At 41.5% G+C, this 17,645-nt stretch overlaps 2 protein-coding genes across 2 annotated transcripts in view; both read right to left on the bottom strand.

The window, feature by feature from the left end:
• asns (asparagine synthetase) overlaps window positions 1–887 on the bottom strand; it is a 116,356-nt gene extending 115,469 nt beyond the window's left edge. The window contains exon 1 of the mRNA XM_052071115.1: window positions 873–887. The gene's annotated coding sequence lies outside the window, so the exon portion shown is untranslated. The remainder of the gene's footprint in view (window positions 1–872) is intronic.
• Window positions 1–17,645, bottom strand: part of anln (anillin, actin binding protein) — a 30,557-nt gene that overhangs the window by 11,301 nt on the left and 1,611 nt on the right. The window contains exons 3-12 of the mRNA XM_052071036.1: window positions 17,192–17,626; window positions 11,794–12,105; window positions 9,413–9,781; window positions 6,940–7,136; window positions 6,742–6,846; window positions 4,927–5,038; window positions 3,953–4,278; window positions 2,364–2,500; window positions 356–494; window positions 135–270 (exon numbers count right to left, since the gene is read on the bottom strand). Of these exons, the coding sequence (XP_051926996.1) occupies window positions 135–270; window positions 356–494; window positions 2,364–2,500; window positions 3,953–4,278; window positions 4,927–5,038; window positions 6,742–6,846; window positions 6,940–7,136; window positions 9,413–9,781; window positions 11,794–12,105; window positions 17,192–17,626 (2,268 nt within the window). The remainder of the gene's footprint in view (window positions 1–134; window positions 271–355; window positions 495–2,363; window positions 2,501–3,952; window positions 4,279–4,926; window positions 5,039–6,741; window positions 6,847–6,939; window positions 7,137–9,412; window positions 9,782–11,793; window positions 12,106–17,191; window positions 17,627–17,645) is intronic.

A 17,645-nucleotide genomic window follows, 5' to 3' on the forward strand; every position in this document is an offset into this window, starting at 1 on the left:
AAATACAACCATGAAATTGATGAATATGAAAACTTCTATACATATAAAAACGTGTTTGCATTCATCAGACATGAATGTCAGTCAAATTTGGCATAACGTAAGGTGCTTTTACGAAAATGAAAACATTGACTCACTCGCTACCAGCAAGAGTCTCTCTGCCTCGGCCTCCACCTGGGAACCTTTCCCGTGTTCTTCATCTGTGCAACAGTTAAGAGCCTGGCTGGCCTGGTGGATGACCGTTTGCTGCAGGTTCATCTCATTTGTGAGAATCTACAGCGAGACGAATGACGGGAATAAGTTGAGGCAAAACAATTCGCACAAATATTTTGAGGCAATTCAATTTCTTTTTTCAAACCTTTAACTTTTGTTTGACGCTAAGCAAGTTGGAGCCTCTGAGTTCCTCTGCTCTGTCAGAAACCTCTTTTTTCAATACCACGTCCTGAGCACTGGGTTTCTCGTGCTCCTTCACTCGAGTAGACCTGTAGGCGTCAACACTAAAACAGATATGTACATATTAGGGATTAAACGGTTCCCCCCAAAAATAATAGCAATAAATGTATGGTTCAGTTAACTCATTCAGTACCAGCCAATTCTAGACCAAGTCTGTAAAGACGTTTAAAAACGTATTTGGGAGTGAATGAGTTAATATCACAATAGATTTTAGTCATTGACTATTTGGAAAAATCAGTGGTGTGTAAAAAAATAAATAAATAAAATTAAAAATAAAGATAAATATCGTGTTCAACTGTTCAAAAGTGTTGAAAAATGTATTGGTTCGGAAAATGTATTCAAATTTTAGTCCACATAGTATTTTTGGGAATTAACACAAATTAAAATGAAATTTAATATCTTTAGTTGCCAGCTATTATTACTATGCTTTTTTTTTTAACTTATGTTTTTGCTCTGGTAATATTTCAGTGCCGTTATCAACATGAAACGCACCACGTTGCTTGTATAGCAAGCATGTAAAGCAGGGGTGTCAAACTCATTTATAGCGCGGGCCACATTTTAGTTACCGTTGCACTTGGAGGGCCGTTATGACTGAAACCAAATGAAGTCAAGCTATCATGAGGGGTTTGGTAACAAGAAAATGCATAGAATATATCTCTTATTTATTACATATGAGAATTACAATTTTGGTAGACATTTTAGAAAGGATCATGGAAGTTGAAATGTTTTAGCTGCTTTCGCGGGCCACATCAAATGATATGACCGGCCAGATCTGGCCCCTTGAGTTTGACACCAGTGATGGAGAGTATGAGAGTGTGCTTTTAAGGCACTCTGTAAAATTTCACCATGCACGCCTTGTGTGCGGGGTTATTTTTTTTTAGCCCAGATCGTGCTGTGTCATCGCCACCGAGTATCGAACACATTTCGGCCCTTGGGCGGTAGGTATGTGGGGCACAGGAGCCAACTGTACAGTTATTCAGGGTTTCAACTCTTCCACTTGCCTTTTATTATGGACCTTTTTAAGGACTTTTGATGGCTAATTTAGCATTTTTTTAAGTACTCTTTCTCCATTCAGCAGGGGATTCACGGTGGATTTAATGCCCGCTCGGCAATATACAGGCTGAACAGAAAACCACACATCACTGAGCTGGTGTTCAAATCATTGCTGCCAAAGGGAGGGCACATCTTTATTTTTTGGGGCAATCAACGAACCCTTTATTATCATAACAGACGGGACCGGCAAGCGGCAGCACTTTGCTGTCGTGTCTTGAGACCTCTCATTCAACGGAATGGGGCCGAGTGGTGAACTATCCGTGCACTTGAATTTTTTTTAAAGTAATAATTATATATATATATATATATATATATATATATATATATATATATATATATATATTATATATAAAAGAGAATGGTTTCGGTTTTCAAACAAAATGTTTTTTTGAAGAGCCTTCTGGAATGGATTATGGTCGAAAACCGAGGTATGACTGTAATCATCCCACAGTATATCTGAAATTGTAAATATTGCATTGTTGTAAAACACTTGTGTTCATTGTAGTTTTATGACTGACGGGCAGGATTTTCACATAAAACCAGGAACTAACGTGTGCGGTGGAGTTCCTTGCTAGATGGCCGTCAGCCAATGAGAGGACAGCGACGACGCGGTCCCAAGACAATTGCTTAAGAACCACCTCCAAGAATGTTCTGAATAGTGGTTCTCTCTTGTAACCGGTCTTGAAAAAGTCTAATGGAAGGGCGATCATCAGGGACTCAAGGCCATCTCGGTATGGCAAAGCGGGTAATCGGGCATGCTTTCTTGTATCACGTGACAGCATATTCCTCAGGCTGCTGTGAAAACTAGTTCATTGCATACCGTTCACTGATGTCATCAACTGAGGACACTCTGAACGTACCTGTAAGGTAACTTGAGATTCTCATCAATCACGTCAGATGCAGTACTCCTTATATTGGGTCTCTGGAAGGTAGAGGGTTGGCAAACTTTGTCTGGAGTGTTATTCTTCACAATGAATGAACTAGCTGGAGTTGACGTCTGCAGAAAAAGAAGAGAAGGTGGCTTTCAGACAAGGATTAATCATGATAGCAGCACCCGGTTTACACTCTGGTTTTGCCCCGCTGAAATTAAGAAACCGCTTAATTACAGTATGAGTTCCATCCTGTCTCCAGTTTTTCAAAATTGGAGGCTGCTCTTCAACGCCAAGAGCCAGCAGCTCATCAAATAGTGTGGATAACACTGCAGTTTTTCAAATGTTTTTTTTGTCTCTGATGATGGTGGTTTCATGAATTGGGCGACTGTTCAATATGGACATGCAGTTTTTCTTTTTTTGTTTTGCAATGTTGTGTTAAATTCATCACATTCATTCATGGAACCATCTCGTTACCTCTGTGTCCCGCATCCTAGACGCATAATTTTCCCGCCAGAAACACAGTTCCAAATAATGTGCGTTTTTTGGGACGCAAGGAAATTTATCAGTCAAAAAAAAAAAGTATTTTTTTTTCCAGAACGATCGCCGTTTGACAATCGCCGCCATTGTTGTTTTGATCTTGCGTGACGAGACTTCCATTCTCGCGAGACGAGATTGGTGAGATCGGCCGCCACACCGTGGAAAGCAGACGATTGCCAACTTGTGTAACATTAAGACAAGTGTTGCGAAAGTTTATTGCGGAGCTATCACAGAGGAAGCAGCTAAAGTTGGATAGTTTTTTTTGCGATGATAATCTTGTATGCTTGAATGATTCAAAATTCTGCAGCATTTGTTGATAAGAACTAAACCTATTATCAATGTCTAGTGTTTTTGTTTGTGCTATTATCATATGCAATTGAATAAGTAGACCATTTCAGAATTCCAAAATTGGGACTCTCTAAATGCATAATGGGACTCATACTTTTCTGATCATAGAGTCCCTGGGACTCGCAGGGCTCAAACTGTAAAATTATCACTGTTTATGAAATGTGTACTTTGTGGCTCAACGCTACACAGCTGCTAATGGTGGGTGCTGATTTTTATTTTATTTTTTTTAAATATCTAAAACAATCAGCATTCCGACCGTAACGAGTTGGCACTCAATAATTTCTATCACAAAATACGAAAATCAGACAATTCACAGGTCTGGTATAGCGTTAATATATGTCCATTTTGGTAAACTTAAGTGCTAATTGCAGCACCGTGCTTGTCGCCAACTGAAATTTTCCCGGAGGGGAAAAGTTAACTGGTGCGGTACTTGAGTAATTATCAAAAGGATCATCGATTCTAAAAAGATTCATTCCAGAGAGATGTAAACGGTAGCTCAACCACGACTGAAAATAGTACATTTGTTGCGATAAAATTATATATTTTCAATGGATGGATGGATTACAGGCTCTCACAGGTGAATGACTGAATTTGATCTCCTTATGAGAGATGTGATCTGAGCAAAAAAAAAAAAAAATCCACATACACAACATTTCTAATGTTTATGATCATAAATGATGTATTGTGAATACCATCATCCGCTCCGGACTCCTGACCACAGCAGAAACAGTCTCTGCCAGTGGTGTGAGAAGGGACATGGAAGACATATTCAAGGCATCTTCTTCCTCCTCCTCCTCATCATCATCATCATCCTGGTCCTCGGACTGTTCCAGAACTCCATCAAACAGATCATTAATAACTGTCGAGTTAATGGAATGGTCAACATTCATTTCTATTTCCTTGTCTTCATTGTGATCTTCATGTTTGGAAATTTCAGCGATTTTGTCCTTGTCTGTGTGGGCAGCAGTTCTCATTGGACTTGATGTGGAGGCTGGGGGACAAACAAGGATCCCGCAACCTGTAATTTGAAAACAATCGTGTTAAACATGCAGATAGACTCATTTGGAATTATGACCAATTAAGAAAACTCAAAAGAGTGGGCCATGACTCAGCATGAGGAGAGCATCGAAAAAGAGTGGTTCTCCATTTGATATATACAATAACAAGTTATGGAATTAGTGTTAACTACTTTGCTCTATAATAATAATAACAATACATGCTTAAAATAAATAAAAATAAATAATAAAAATAAAGAAATAATAATAAATAAAGTGCTCTTTAAATACATTTGAGTTGAGTAGTTTGCGGTCTGACGAAAAACATGACATCAGTGACAGGAAATTGAGTGTGCAGAAAAAAAAATCTGAACTCCTCTGCACAGTATTATTCTAATCAATAAAAAAAATGTTTAAAAAAAACTACCACCAGTTTAAAAAAAAGATTCCTGAAAATAAATCACTGAAAATTAAAGAATTTATTTTAAATTTTTACCGATGTCAGAGATGCCATCTTGTTGAAATGTACTTTCACGACAATAAATTTAAATTTCCTTGCATTCAAAATTTTGTCAAGAACATTCCAGCAGGATTGGACTCAGGACAGCATCTTTTACACACACACCCACATGCACGCACACACACACAAAATCTGAAAATAGTGTGGATACCTGGAGGACTGCCCTTTCCAGGTGATTTTGCAGCCTCAATAGAAGGAGGTTTTGAGTCATTTTTTGTCTCAAATAAGACAATGTTGCTATCCACAGATTTGTCAAGTTTTTCCTAAATAAAAACAAAGAAAGAGAATTTTATCAGACCAACACAAAGTATGTCATGCATGCCCATATATCCATAAAAAAAGTATTTCTTTGAGAGTTACAACACCCTTTTGTGATAAGTCAAATTCATATAAATAGTTAACATTGTCCAATTTGAGAGATTGTCTCATTGTATCTTTTCCTGTATCGACAATTAAAATTAGAAATTTTCAGTGGCATTAATGAATGATAATGTTGATGGCTGCCTTTTTAGTTCTTCACATTATTCATCCTTTTTCGTATCCATAGGAGGCAGTGTCCAAATCACGGACTCAATCATCATTATTTGTTTTTTTGATGTGTTGTGACATGCGTCCGTCTCACAAAGACTTGGCTTAGTTCGGTTTACGGAATTGGAAAATATTTGCTCTGTTCAGTTTACGGAATTGGAAAATATTTGCTCTGTTGTTATTTCCAATCGTGTTTAATTTGGTGGAGCTTGATTATTCAATACATTCAGCATGAGGAATGCCTAATAGCTTGCTCTACTTTGCTTCAAATTGTGTCTGGAGGGATCTATTTTCAAAGGTCAAGGTTGTCATTTTAATTTTGATACCTGCATATTTTGACTGAGAGCAGGAACACATAATTAGATATGCATTTCTCAAATTGGACAATCTCAGTTGTTTATGTGAATTTCACCCATCACGAAAGGTCACTGACGTTTTCTTATTTTGCGTCGTAGCGCCTGAAGTCAGATGCATTTGAAATTATCCTTTTTTTTTATTCCTGGTAACCAGATTTTTCTGCACATTGACACAATATTTTGTTATTTTCATTTATTCCTCACTTTGTTTATGTCGATGGCTGCCAGCAAATTCTTTAAAAAACATAAAATAAAATAAATTACACATTCCACATACTTTTGGACTGATAATTTAGTTTTGCAGTTTTCCCTGAGCCAATAATAATATCATTACTGTATTAAATATTATATTACATTTTAGCCATATCGCACAGCATTTAATAATAATATTGGCAATAATTAGCTTTGTTCTCAAGCATGATATGCGAGTCTGACTTTGTTGTATGACAAATTTACTTACTACACACTTACCATGTGCACGGATGAATAGTACCTGAATGGATTCCCAACTTTACTGAGCCAAGGCACATTTTTTTTAAAGTTGGGGGGGAATAAATAAATAATTTCAAAAAAATCGCATGGCACACCACCAAACAAAATCGCCACAGATAGAGGATACATTTGTCAATTTCCTACTTTTTGGCATCTGATAGAAGAGGATTTATTTGTTCTGTCACTATAAGGTGCTGGCATGGATGGATGCACAAAGATACATTATTTGTTCATGAATAATTTTCTAGTGACTGGGGTTGCGTTAGTCATTCACCAGATGGAGCTACGCTAAAGGGAATACAATACAATATAGCTTTATTTATGTAGAGCTTCCACAACAGCTGCAGCTGTATTCAAGTGCTTTACAGAACATTTAAAATACTACGTCTGAGAAATCAGAATATTGATCCATATATTGATCGCATTCGATTATAAGGCGTACTGTCAGCTTTTGAGAAAATTGAATGCTTTTTGGTGCGCCTTAGAATGCGGAAAATACGACATGTTATTTTGGGCCTACACTCGTATACTCAGCCATTTAAACATATAAACACACACAGACACACTGAATTAAAAACGGTGGTCAAAACCTTGAGATCTGTGGTTTTCTTGGTTTCTGATCCCGCATCGATGATTTTCCACATATTATTCACCTGAGGCCGATTCCGAATCTGAGCCAGCTCAGTCTCACGCTCCTGAAAAAGAGGAAATTAATGTGAATTTGAACTCTGCTGTGATGATTTATCAGCCTGGGAGGATAATTATGATAACACATCGTGTTTACCTACCAGTTTTTGTTTCTGGGTGAGATCAGCTGTCGTTGTTTTTGCTGCTTGGGCAGCCATGAGCCTGTTTTGCACAAGACTATTGCTTGGTGTCGCCAAGTGATTTACTGTGGGTTGCTGAATGCTTCGCCCTGCTGGGGAGTTTGTGCGCTCCTGACATCTGTCTCCAAATCGGTCCAGCAAAGACTTTACCTGTACACCTTTTAGCAATAGAACATAAAAACAGGAAATTATAGCATCAAGGGTCCAGGTTTGCATCTAGTAAACACTTCCGAACAATCGTGCCAATGTGCACCTTTAACACAACTAAAACAGCTTTGTAACAAAAACATTTTAAGCTTGGTTGACGGCAAAGTGAAGACAAGTGCAAAAATGTTCACTACAGTGTGATTTGTTTCACAACTATACAATAAGCAAAAGTGCTGAATGATTCATTGTTTTTAGATCGAAATGGTTTCCCGGCAACCCGCAAATAATGAACTCAAAATATTTTGCTTTGACCAATATCTGTAACAGCAGCTACGAGCAACTCAGTGCAGATCGTCGCAAAGTAGCATTTACGACTAAAGGGAGATGTGGAGTCGCTAAGCATGCAACACCGAGCAACACAAGAGAACACGAGAAGCTGGAAAAACGTATGCGAAACGCTAATCTTAACTAGAGTCAGGAAAGCCCAGAATAAGTGCTTAGGTGGACAGTACACTTTTCCCGGAAATCTGGCTGGAACTGCATTCAGGCCAAGAGCAACTCGCTACTCCCAGGAAATTATTAAAAGTATCTCTAGGAACTATATACCAGTACTTTTTATTTGTTGAATTGATTGAATTACCATATTGGCCCGAATATAAGACGGTGTTTTTTGCATTAAAATAAGACTGAAAAAGTGGGGGGTCATCTTATATTTGGGGTCTAGACGTTTTACCCATTCACGACGCTAGATGCCGCCAGATAACATTGAAGCGAATGCTGAACTTGACTCCCCAGGCCAAAGCGAATCCGTCACAAAGAATAAAAATAAAAATAGCGGTAGCACAAAGAAGAAAAATAAAAAATGGTGATAAGAAAGAAAAGAGAAGAAAATAACAAAAGAGTTAACAGAACATGGAGAAACGTGACAATCTGGGAAAAGTGGGTCGAAGATCGGCCAGGTGAACCGGCAGCTGAGGAGAAGTTATGATGTAATTTACATTTCAAAAACCAGAAGCCATTCATTTACGAATGTGATTGCACTTTAGTTTACAGATTTAAATGTTCAGATAGGCGGCCCGGTAGTCCAGTGGTTAGCACGTCGGCTTCACAGTGCAGAGGTACCGGGTTCGATTCCAGCTCCGGCCTCCCTGTGTGGAGTTTGCATGTTCTCCCCGGGCCTGTGTGGGTTTTCTCCGGGTGCTCCGGTTTCCTCCCACATTCCAAAAACATGCGTGGTAGGCTGATTGAACACTCTGAATTCTCCCTAGGTGTGAGTGTGAGTGCGGATGGTTGTTCGTTTCTGTGTGCCCTGCGATTGGCTGGCAACCGATTCAGGGTGTCCCCCGCCTACTGCCCGAAGACAGCTGGGATAGGCTCCAGCACCCCCGCGACCCTAGTGAGGACCAAGCGGCTTGGAAGATGAATGAATGAATGAATGTTCAGATATTAAGATTTGAATGAGGCAAAATAACATGCTTTTTCCTCTCAAATATATTGTTATAATCATTTGTTTCAGATGTACTGTAATTATTTTCTGTACAAAAATTAATTTGGTGTTCAAAAAGTCTTCTTTTAAACTTGAGTCTTGAAAAAGAAGGGGTTGTCTTATAATCAGGGCCGTCTTATATTTGGACCAATACATACATACATACATGGTACATAAAAGTAAAAAAAAAAAAAAACACTTTCCACAAAAATGCAAAATTTGAAGAATGAAAGTCGAGAAAAAAAATGTACTTACTCTTAAGAAATAATTACCTTCCGCGTTCATAAAACATTCAGAAATAATTCCATTATGATATTTACACCATCACACTCAATATCACTGTGAAGGGATTAAATTGATTCTGATATGAATTTCAGCCAAGATTGCTAAGCCCTCAGCCTGTGTTTGGGGCAGTTAAATCTCTGGCAAAAATGTTGAAAAAATATTTTACTCTAATCTCACATTCATGGTTATTAGTAGAAATTTTAGAACATTTGTTTTTTTTTTTATATACCGGTACACAATTACAGTGGTGCCTCTACCGCTTTAATGAGTTGGTTCTGGAAGAAAATGTTGTAAGTAGAGACACATTTTTCATGTAAATGCCCTAATCCATTCCAAGGCCCCCCCCCAAATTCTGACAAAATGTTATACATGGTGAATATTGAAGACTGCAGCTTCAATTTAAGCAAATCGCGATTTGAATCAAAATTGCGATATATGTCCAAAAATAAAATAAAAATTGCAATTTCAGTTTTTCCTAAAAATCATTCAGCCCTAATAAGCAGCATTATACTTTACCAGGACCACCAACAGTTTTCTTTGCGGGAGGGCCAGCAGGGCTGGACGTTGTTGACTTGGCACAGAGCTGTGGTTTCTGATGAGTGGAGGCAAAATTGCCAACAGCGTCCGTTTCCAGAGAGCGATCAAGCACTGATTGTGAAGATGGGGACTCTGTTGGCTCGGCCGCTGGCTGTCTTAAGGGTTTCTGGGGTCTTGTGACTGAATTAGGTGTCGAGTTGGTTGCAGGAGTTTCAGTTTTCTTTTGGGACTCAAGTGGCACAGCCGCTGCCTGTATTATGGGCTTCTGGGGCCTTTTTTCTGAATTAGGTGTTGATTTGGTTGCAGGGGTGCAAGTCTTCTGGGGGGTAGATCTTGCTGAGGGGGCTGCTACCTGTTGATGAGAATCAGAATCGGATTTATTGGCCATCTATCCAAAAAAAAAAAATCACAAGGAAATTTATTTCCCAGTTACAACCCATTCAGAGGAACATAGGCAAGACGGCAATAATCAACATGGGGGGATGGAAGTTAAGTTAAGTGCCCCGATCTTAGATATGAAAGGAAATCATAGTCGCAAAGAGGAGGGGGAGGGGGGGGGGGGCGATAGACTCCAACTGTTGTCTCAATGGTAGGATGGTTTAAGCCAGAGAAAAAAAAAAAACCTCAGCACATTTAGCCAGCCATCTCGTTACCTAAGCGTCCCGCGTCCTAGGCGCATAATTTTTCCGCAGGACGCACAGTTCCAAATAATGTGCATTTTTGTGACGCAAGGAAATTTCTCAGTCAAAACAACAAGAAAAAAACTACGGTACCTCTTTTTTTTTAGCAACGATCGCAGTTTGACAATTGCCACCATTGTTGTTTTGATCTTGCGTGATGAGATTTCCGTTCTCGCAAGATGAGATTGGCGAGATCGGCAGACGATTGCCAAGTTGTGTAACGTTAAAAGAAGTGTTGCAAAAGTTTATTGCGGAGATATCACAGAGGAAGCAGCTAAAGTTGGATAGTTTTTTGCAATAAGTTGATTTTGAGAAAGCCTTGCATCATTGGAAGCAGAGTAAAGAGAGAATTTTAAAACTCAAAGACTGAACCATGGGATGAAATAAGAACCCATTTCTCAGCAAATCTTGTATGCCTGAATTATTCAAATTTTTGCAGCATTTGTTTATAAGAAATAAACCTATTATCAATCTATATTGTTGTTGTTTGTGTTATTATCATATGCAATTGCATAAGTAGTCCATTTCATAATTCGAAATTTGGGACTCTCTAAATGCAGAATGGGACTCATACTTTTCTGATCAGCGAGTGCCTGGGACTCACATGGCTCATACAGTAAAATTATCACTGTGTAGCGTACATTAAATATACCCTGCACTGGTTGCCAGCCAATCGCAGAGCATACATTGACGAACAACTATCCTCGCTCACACTCACACCGAGGCATAATTTATAGCAGGGGTCCCCAACCGCCGGTCCGCGGACCAGTACCGTTCCGCAGCGCATTTGGTATCGGGCCGCACAGAAAGAACTTGCCTTAATTCCGTTTTATTTATTTCGAAATACAAAAGATGTTTTATTTTGAAAAAATTCCGGATTCTCCGTTACATCCGTCTGTGTATGTCACAGATGTTGTGTATGTTGACACACGTCAAGGCATGCTTCTCCGTCACATGACCGATTATGCTAAAAACAAAACGCCTAAGCTCGCAAAAAGAGTTAAAAAACAAACTGCTGGAGCTCGCAAATGACGGCGGCCTAAAAAGGACGTTTGAGACAACTGGATTCAAGTTATGGCTTAATACTCTGAGATCGCCACAATAGCACTGTTGCTATTTCCAACATCCTACCTGTGTGAGGCGCGGGTTTTCTGCAGCAACGGCAACTAAAACAAAATTACGAAGTAGACTGGACATAAACCACATACTTGAGATGGGACCGTCTGGTTGCAGACAATCAAGCTCGAGGCTGTGGTGAGTCGTCATTTTCATGAACTTTGAATTTGCGTTGTATCGTATTTTGAAGGCATTAAACATTACCATAGCGATCAGAGTGTTGCGGCCAGATTAGACGCTCCTTGTGTTTATTATTATATTTCGAAAACACCATAGTTTTCATGCAGCTCATACCGTATTATTTTGTTGTATTATTTCCACCACACCTTAAATGCCGGTACCTGAAAATATTGTCTGACATAAACCGGTCCGTGGGGCAAAAAAGGTTGGAGACCCCTTTTAGAGTCTACCATTAAACTGCCGTACATGTTTTTGGAATGTGGGAGGAAACCGGAGTACCCGGAGAAAACCCACGCAGACACGGGGAGAACTGGGATTGGCTCCAGCACGCCCGCGACACTTGTGAGGATAAAGCGGTTCATATCATGGACGGTTAAAGCAAACTTGCCTGACTTGAGAGTGCTGAATACTTCCTCTCCATTGAACTGGTCACCACAGGGTCAACGGCCGACAAATATGCACCTCTACCGGCTGACTTGGAACCAAAAGCTGGAGCCGGCTTTGTCGGGGCTTTCTCTTTTGAAATGTTGACATGGCTTAAGTCATCTTCCCAAGTTCCAATGGTGGCAGCAAGCATAGCCAGTTTTTCTCTCGGCCTTACTGGAGTTTCTGAGGGCGTGATGGAGCCTGAAGTTGGTGTGACATCAACATTTGTTCTCAGCCGAGACAGAGGTGCCGAGTCTTCAACAATCAAGTCTGGAAAAGTGAAACACTCGTTAGACAATTACAATCAGAAAGAAATAGATATATATTTAGATTTATGTGTGTGTATGCAGTTGGTGAGGCAAAGTAGGGACAGGGAGGGGTCAGAGTGGGCCTCCTCCGCTGTGTGCGGAGGTCGCGTCTTGCGACCTGATGGGGAGCCACATTGAATGTAGTCAACGTGAGGGAGTCATGCAAGATACTGTGAGCGGAGCGGACGCAACAGCTTCTTGTTTACTTTCTAACTTAGCTTGTCGCAGATGTGTGCACATTTTTTTTCCCCAAGATGGCGCCCACGTAGGCAGCCTTCGGCAAGTGCTCTTCAAGAGCCTTGCTTTTTTGTTCTTTTTTGGTGTTTTTGTCTTTTGTTTTGTCACATGTTGTTTGTTGTTTCATCGTGCGGACCTGATATGGACTGTTTTCAGTGTTTTTTGGCCACGACAGGAAAAGTAGCTGTGCTTGGGGGTTGCGCCTTCTCGGCAGCACGCCTCTACGAGCACAGATTTTGATTGGGAGGAATGTCGGCGCCATTGACTGTCGGTGCTGGACAGACCTGGGGGGCTTGTGTTTTTTGCGCCTGTAATGGGCAGCATTTTTCACAACCCCGTTTTGTTCAGTGGCTATGTCGGCGCTGCTGGACAGTCGGCGTTGGTGCGGCTGAATGGATGGCTGCTGAAGTTGAGGATGAGGAGAGAGGAGCGTTGGTGCAGAGCGCCAATCCGCATTTGGAACCGTGAGTCGCCGCTTGGAATTGAAATGGATTTCCATGGGACAGGAGAAGTGAACCAATGTTGTTGTTGTTGTTGTTGTCGACCCCACCCGTGCCCCGACATTGGGGGACCGGGCCCTCACTCCGTCTCCCGGATCCCCAGACCCCCCTCCGCCGCCCAGCGGGCGAGCAGGGCCGCCACTCCGCTTGGGTTTCGCCAGAGGTCCTCCGGAGTCAGTGTGGTGGGTATGTTTGTGCAGGTGAATAGGTGTTGTGTGTCGTGCGCTTGCGTGCCGCATAGCGCACAGAGTGGTGTTGGGTGTGTGTCCGGTGTAATGTTGTGTAGGTAGGAGTGGAGGGCTGGTGATTTGTTGGTTCGGAGTTGTGCTAGGAGTTGTCTGGTTCTGTGTGGTAGGTCTTGCTCTGATGGGTCTATTTCTGGTGCTGGTGCATGTATTACTTTGTTGTGTTGTCTGGTGTCCAAGTGTGTTTGTACAAAGTGGGTGTGTATGTCTTTCATGTTCTGTTTTATGGTGTCGTTGTTGGTGTCCTGTGGTGCTGTGTCTTTGTTGTGTGTGTAGTTGTTGTTGTGGAAGATTGTTTGTTTCTTTTGTCTGGGTGGTGGTGGTTGTTGAGTGAGTGGGTGTAGTGGGTGGGTTGGGTGTTGGGCTTTTTGTCTGATTTGCGATGCGTGTAGTTTTAGATGGGTGTTCAGTGGGAGAGTTTTTGTTTCCTCATGCAAGTGTTGTATGTTTGTGTCTTGTGTGCATCCTGTTGCTATTCTGAGTGCGGTGTTCTGTGTGGTCTGGAGTTTTGTCTTGTTTGTGTCCGATAGTGTTGGTGACCATATAGTGTTTGCGTATTCGAGGCGTGTGAGTGTGGTTGCTTTGTATGTGGTGAGTATAGTTTCTTTGGATTTTCCCCAGTGAGTGGTTGTTAAGGCTTTAAGTATTTTGTTTGATTGCTTGGCGCGGGTTAGAGTGTGTTGTGTGTGTTTTGAGAAGGTGAGTTTGGGGTCCCATGTTAATCCCAGTATTTTGGGTTCGCGGACTGTGGGTAGGATGGTGTTATCTATTTGTAAAGTGAGCCTGTTGCTGTATTCTGCCGGATCCGGTGTGAACAGAGTGGTGGTGGTTTTGTCTGCGTTGAGTGTGAGTTGGTTCTGTTTTGTCCAGTTGTATATGTCGTGGAGATATTTTTGTACTTGTTGTTGTGCCTGTTGTGGTTTGACATGTGTGGATAGAATGGTGATGTCGTCTGCATATGTAACTGTGTGTACATTTGGAGGTGGTTGTGGCAAGTCTGCCATGTATATGTTGAATAGTGTTGGTGAAAGTACTCCCCCCTGTGGTACCCCCGTTTTCGTGTTTCTGTGTTCTGATGTTTCCCCCCGGTATTGAGTGTATTGTCTGCGTCCCCTTATGTAGTTGAAGATGTATTTGATGATGATGTTTGGGGTGTTAGTGTTGTTGAGTTTGTTTGTGAGTGTGTGTAGGTTTACCGTGTCAAAGGCTTTGGACATGTCTAGGGCTATGGCAACTGTTCGTTGTGGTGGTTTTTGTTGATTGAAACCTGTGGCTATGATGTTGTGTATGTGGTGTAGTGCTGTGGTTGTGGAGTGTTGTTTTCGGAAGCCGTGTTGGTGAGAGGGTAGTTGAGTGTTGTTGGTAATGAAGGGTAGTATTACCTTTTCCATTGTTTTGGCTATTGGGCTGAGTAGTGCTATTGGTCTGTAGGATGGGCCGAGTGCGTGGTTTTTGTTGGGTTTTGGTATTGGGATTATTTTTGCAGTCTTCCATATTGCGGGGATGGTGTTGGTGTTGAGTGATGTGTTGTAAGTGTGTGTGAGTAGTGTTATTGCTTTGGGGCCTAGGTGTTTCAGATGTCTGATGTTTATGTTGTCTGGGCCTGTGGAGTTGTTGTTTTTGGAGCGTTGTAGTGCTTGTTTGACTTGTTGTTCTGTGATGGTTATGGGCGTGGTGTTGAGTTTTCGTATTTTGCGTTGTAGTTGTCTGTATGTTCTGTTGGTTTTGTGTTGTATTATGTTGGTGAATTGTTTGTTGAATGCTCGTGCTTTCTGTTTGTTGGATATTGCCGTGTGTTGTCCGAACTGTATTGTGGTGTTTTCTGGTGCTTTTTGTTCTTTGTTTGATAGTCTTGTTACTGTGTTCCAGAGTATGTATTGTTTGTGTCTGTGGTTCCATGCATCCGTTAAGTGTTCTTTCCATAGCTCTTGTTTGTGTTTTTGGATTTGTGTGTCTATTTCTTTGTTTAGGTCTGTGATGCGTGGGTCTTGGTGGTTTTGTTGTCTGATGTCGTTTCTTTGGCTGATGAGTGTTCTGATGTGTTGTGGTAGGAGAAGTGATTTGCTTTTTATTTTTCCGTGGGGTATGTGGTGTTTGTCTGCTGTAAGTATGAGGTTTGTGAGCATGGTGTTGGCTGTGTGGATGTTGTCAGGTATGGTTAAGTTCTCCAGTGCTGATTCTATTTCAGAGGTGTATCCTTCCCAGTCTGCTTTCCTGTAATTTGTGTAAGTTTGAAGGTGTTGTTGTAGGCGGAAAGGAGCACGCGTGTTGTGTGTGATTTTGATAGGAAGGTGGTCTGAACTGAGTGCGTGTATTGTGGTCCATGTTGTTCTGTTTGTGATGCTGTTGCTGGCTGTTGTGATGTCCGGTGATGTTGGTTGTTGGTTGATGTTTGTAGGTTTTCTGGTAGGTGTGTTTGCGTTTAGAGTGATTTGTTGGGAGTTCTGTAGTATGTCTGCAATGAGGGTGCCTCTGTGTTCGTCGTAGGGACAGGGGCAGACTACATCCCAAAACACCACCACGAACAACAACACCTCGTAGGACACCAACAGGCAGCAGAGCACAAACAGACCAAAACAACACACTCGCCTCACCAACACTACCCTCAAACGCAACACGGACAGACTACTCCAACAGAGATACAACAAACACAAGACCACCCCCCCAAACCTGGACCTGCAATAGCTGCAATAGAATCATCACACGCAGACAAACCTCACTCAGATGCAACTCAACACACCCACACTGGATACACAGACATTGCTCCGGCATCACCACCCGCCAATACACAAACACGTGGACATGCAGAACACACACGCAAACAACAAACACCCCAACACCACAACCCCCGAACAACCCACAAAAGAACAACACCCACCAACAAAAACAACAAACACACACTGACCATACTACAAATAAACATCAACGGCATCCAAAACAAGAAAACAGAACTAGAAGAACTCGCCTTACAACAGCACGCAGACATCATCACCATACAAGAAACCAAACTAGAAAAACAACACAACACACCTCGTCTCACCAACTACACCAGCATTAGGAAAGACAGAGAACACAAGGGAGGAGGAGGACTGCTCACATACATTCACAAATCAGTCACATTCACTCCCATGAACATCCCCAACAACATTAACACCAACACTACAGAAATTCAAACCGTAAAGATTCACATAACCAACCACAAAAGACTACACATATGCAACATGTATATACCCCCCAGAGATACCACCCGACCAGACCACGCCACAGAAGACACAGACATCACCAACACCTTCCAATACATAAACTCGCTGAACAACACCATTCTAACCGCAGACATCAACGCTCACTCAACACAATGGCACTCTCCCTACGACGACCACAGAGGCACCCTCATTGCAGAAGTGAACCAATCTCTTTTTTCATCAATGGATGCTACAGCTTCTTGTTGTCTTTGAAACTTAGCTTGTAGCTGACGTGTGCACATTTTGAGCATGACGTCTCTGATCCACTGGTTAAAGGAAACTTTGATTCTCTCCTCTTTCATCTCAAACTGCTTCAAACAACAAAGCGTGTGATGGAAAAGTGGTTAGAACTGCATGACTGTCCGTGTTTTATGTTATGTGTTGTCTTTATTATTTTACTTTATGTTAACTGTTTTGTTAAGCGCTTTGTTACAGCTGCCGCTGTTGTGAAAGCGCTATATAACTCAGCATGTATTGTATTGTATTTTGAGCGTGATGTCTCTGATCCAATGGTGAAAGGACACTTTGATTCTCACCTCTTTCATCTAGAACTGTTTCAAACAAGGCATAAGCACGAATAGTGTTTGCGATTGCATGATTGTCCATGTCTTATGTTATGTGTTGTGTTATATGACCGGTTTTTTATTTTGTATTAACTGCTCCGTTACATCTGCAGCTGTTGTGAAAGCGCCATCTAAATAAAGGTGGATAGCATTTTATTGTATTTAACACCTTTAATCGGATCTTACGTGTTTTCCAATATCGTGCAGCCCTAATTTTAATCAATGTTGAGTGCTGGTACAAATGAATAAATATATGCTCACCAGGGCCTTCCCAGCATTTCCTCTGCTCGGCAAGCTTTTGTAGACGTGACTTCATACGAGTAGCAGGAGGAGCAGAAACGTCCATTGGGTCTTCCGTGTTCTTCAGTACAACAGGGTGAACAGGAACGATTTCATTGATATTGGACGTCTCCATTTTGGGAGGAGCAGCCACAGTAATATTTTCTGACATAGCCTGGACAGTTTTCAATGCTACAGGCTGAGCCTGGGCAAATAGTTGGGCTTCTGTAACTCCTGTGGAAGATGTAGGTCGGGCACATGCTGGGACAATTGGGGGCTTCTTGTCTGTTGGGGGATCTGGGAGAACGGGGATTGCAGGATGTGTTTGTGTGTTTGTATTTTTTTCCTCTGCAGGCTCAACATTTTCTGATGAGCACCTGCGCTTGGATGGAGATGGTTTTGAGGATCTCTGAGGAACTGGGAGAAAGTAAAACAT

This window comes from Hippocampus zosterae, chromosome 7 (assembly GCF_025434085.1).
Source record: "Hippocampus zosterae strain Florida chromosome 7, ASM2543408v3, whole genome shotgun sequence".
NCBI lineage: Eukaryota > Metazoa > Chordata > Actinopteri > Syngnathiformes > Syngnathidae > Hippocampus > Hippocampus zosterae.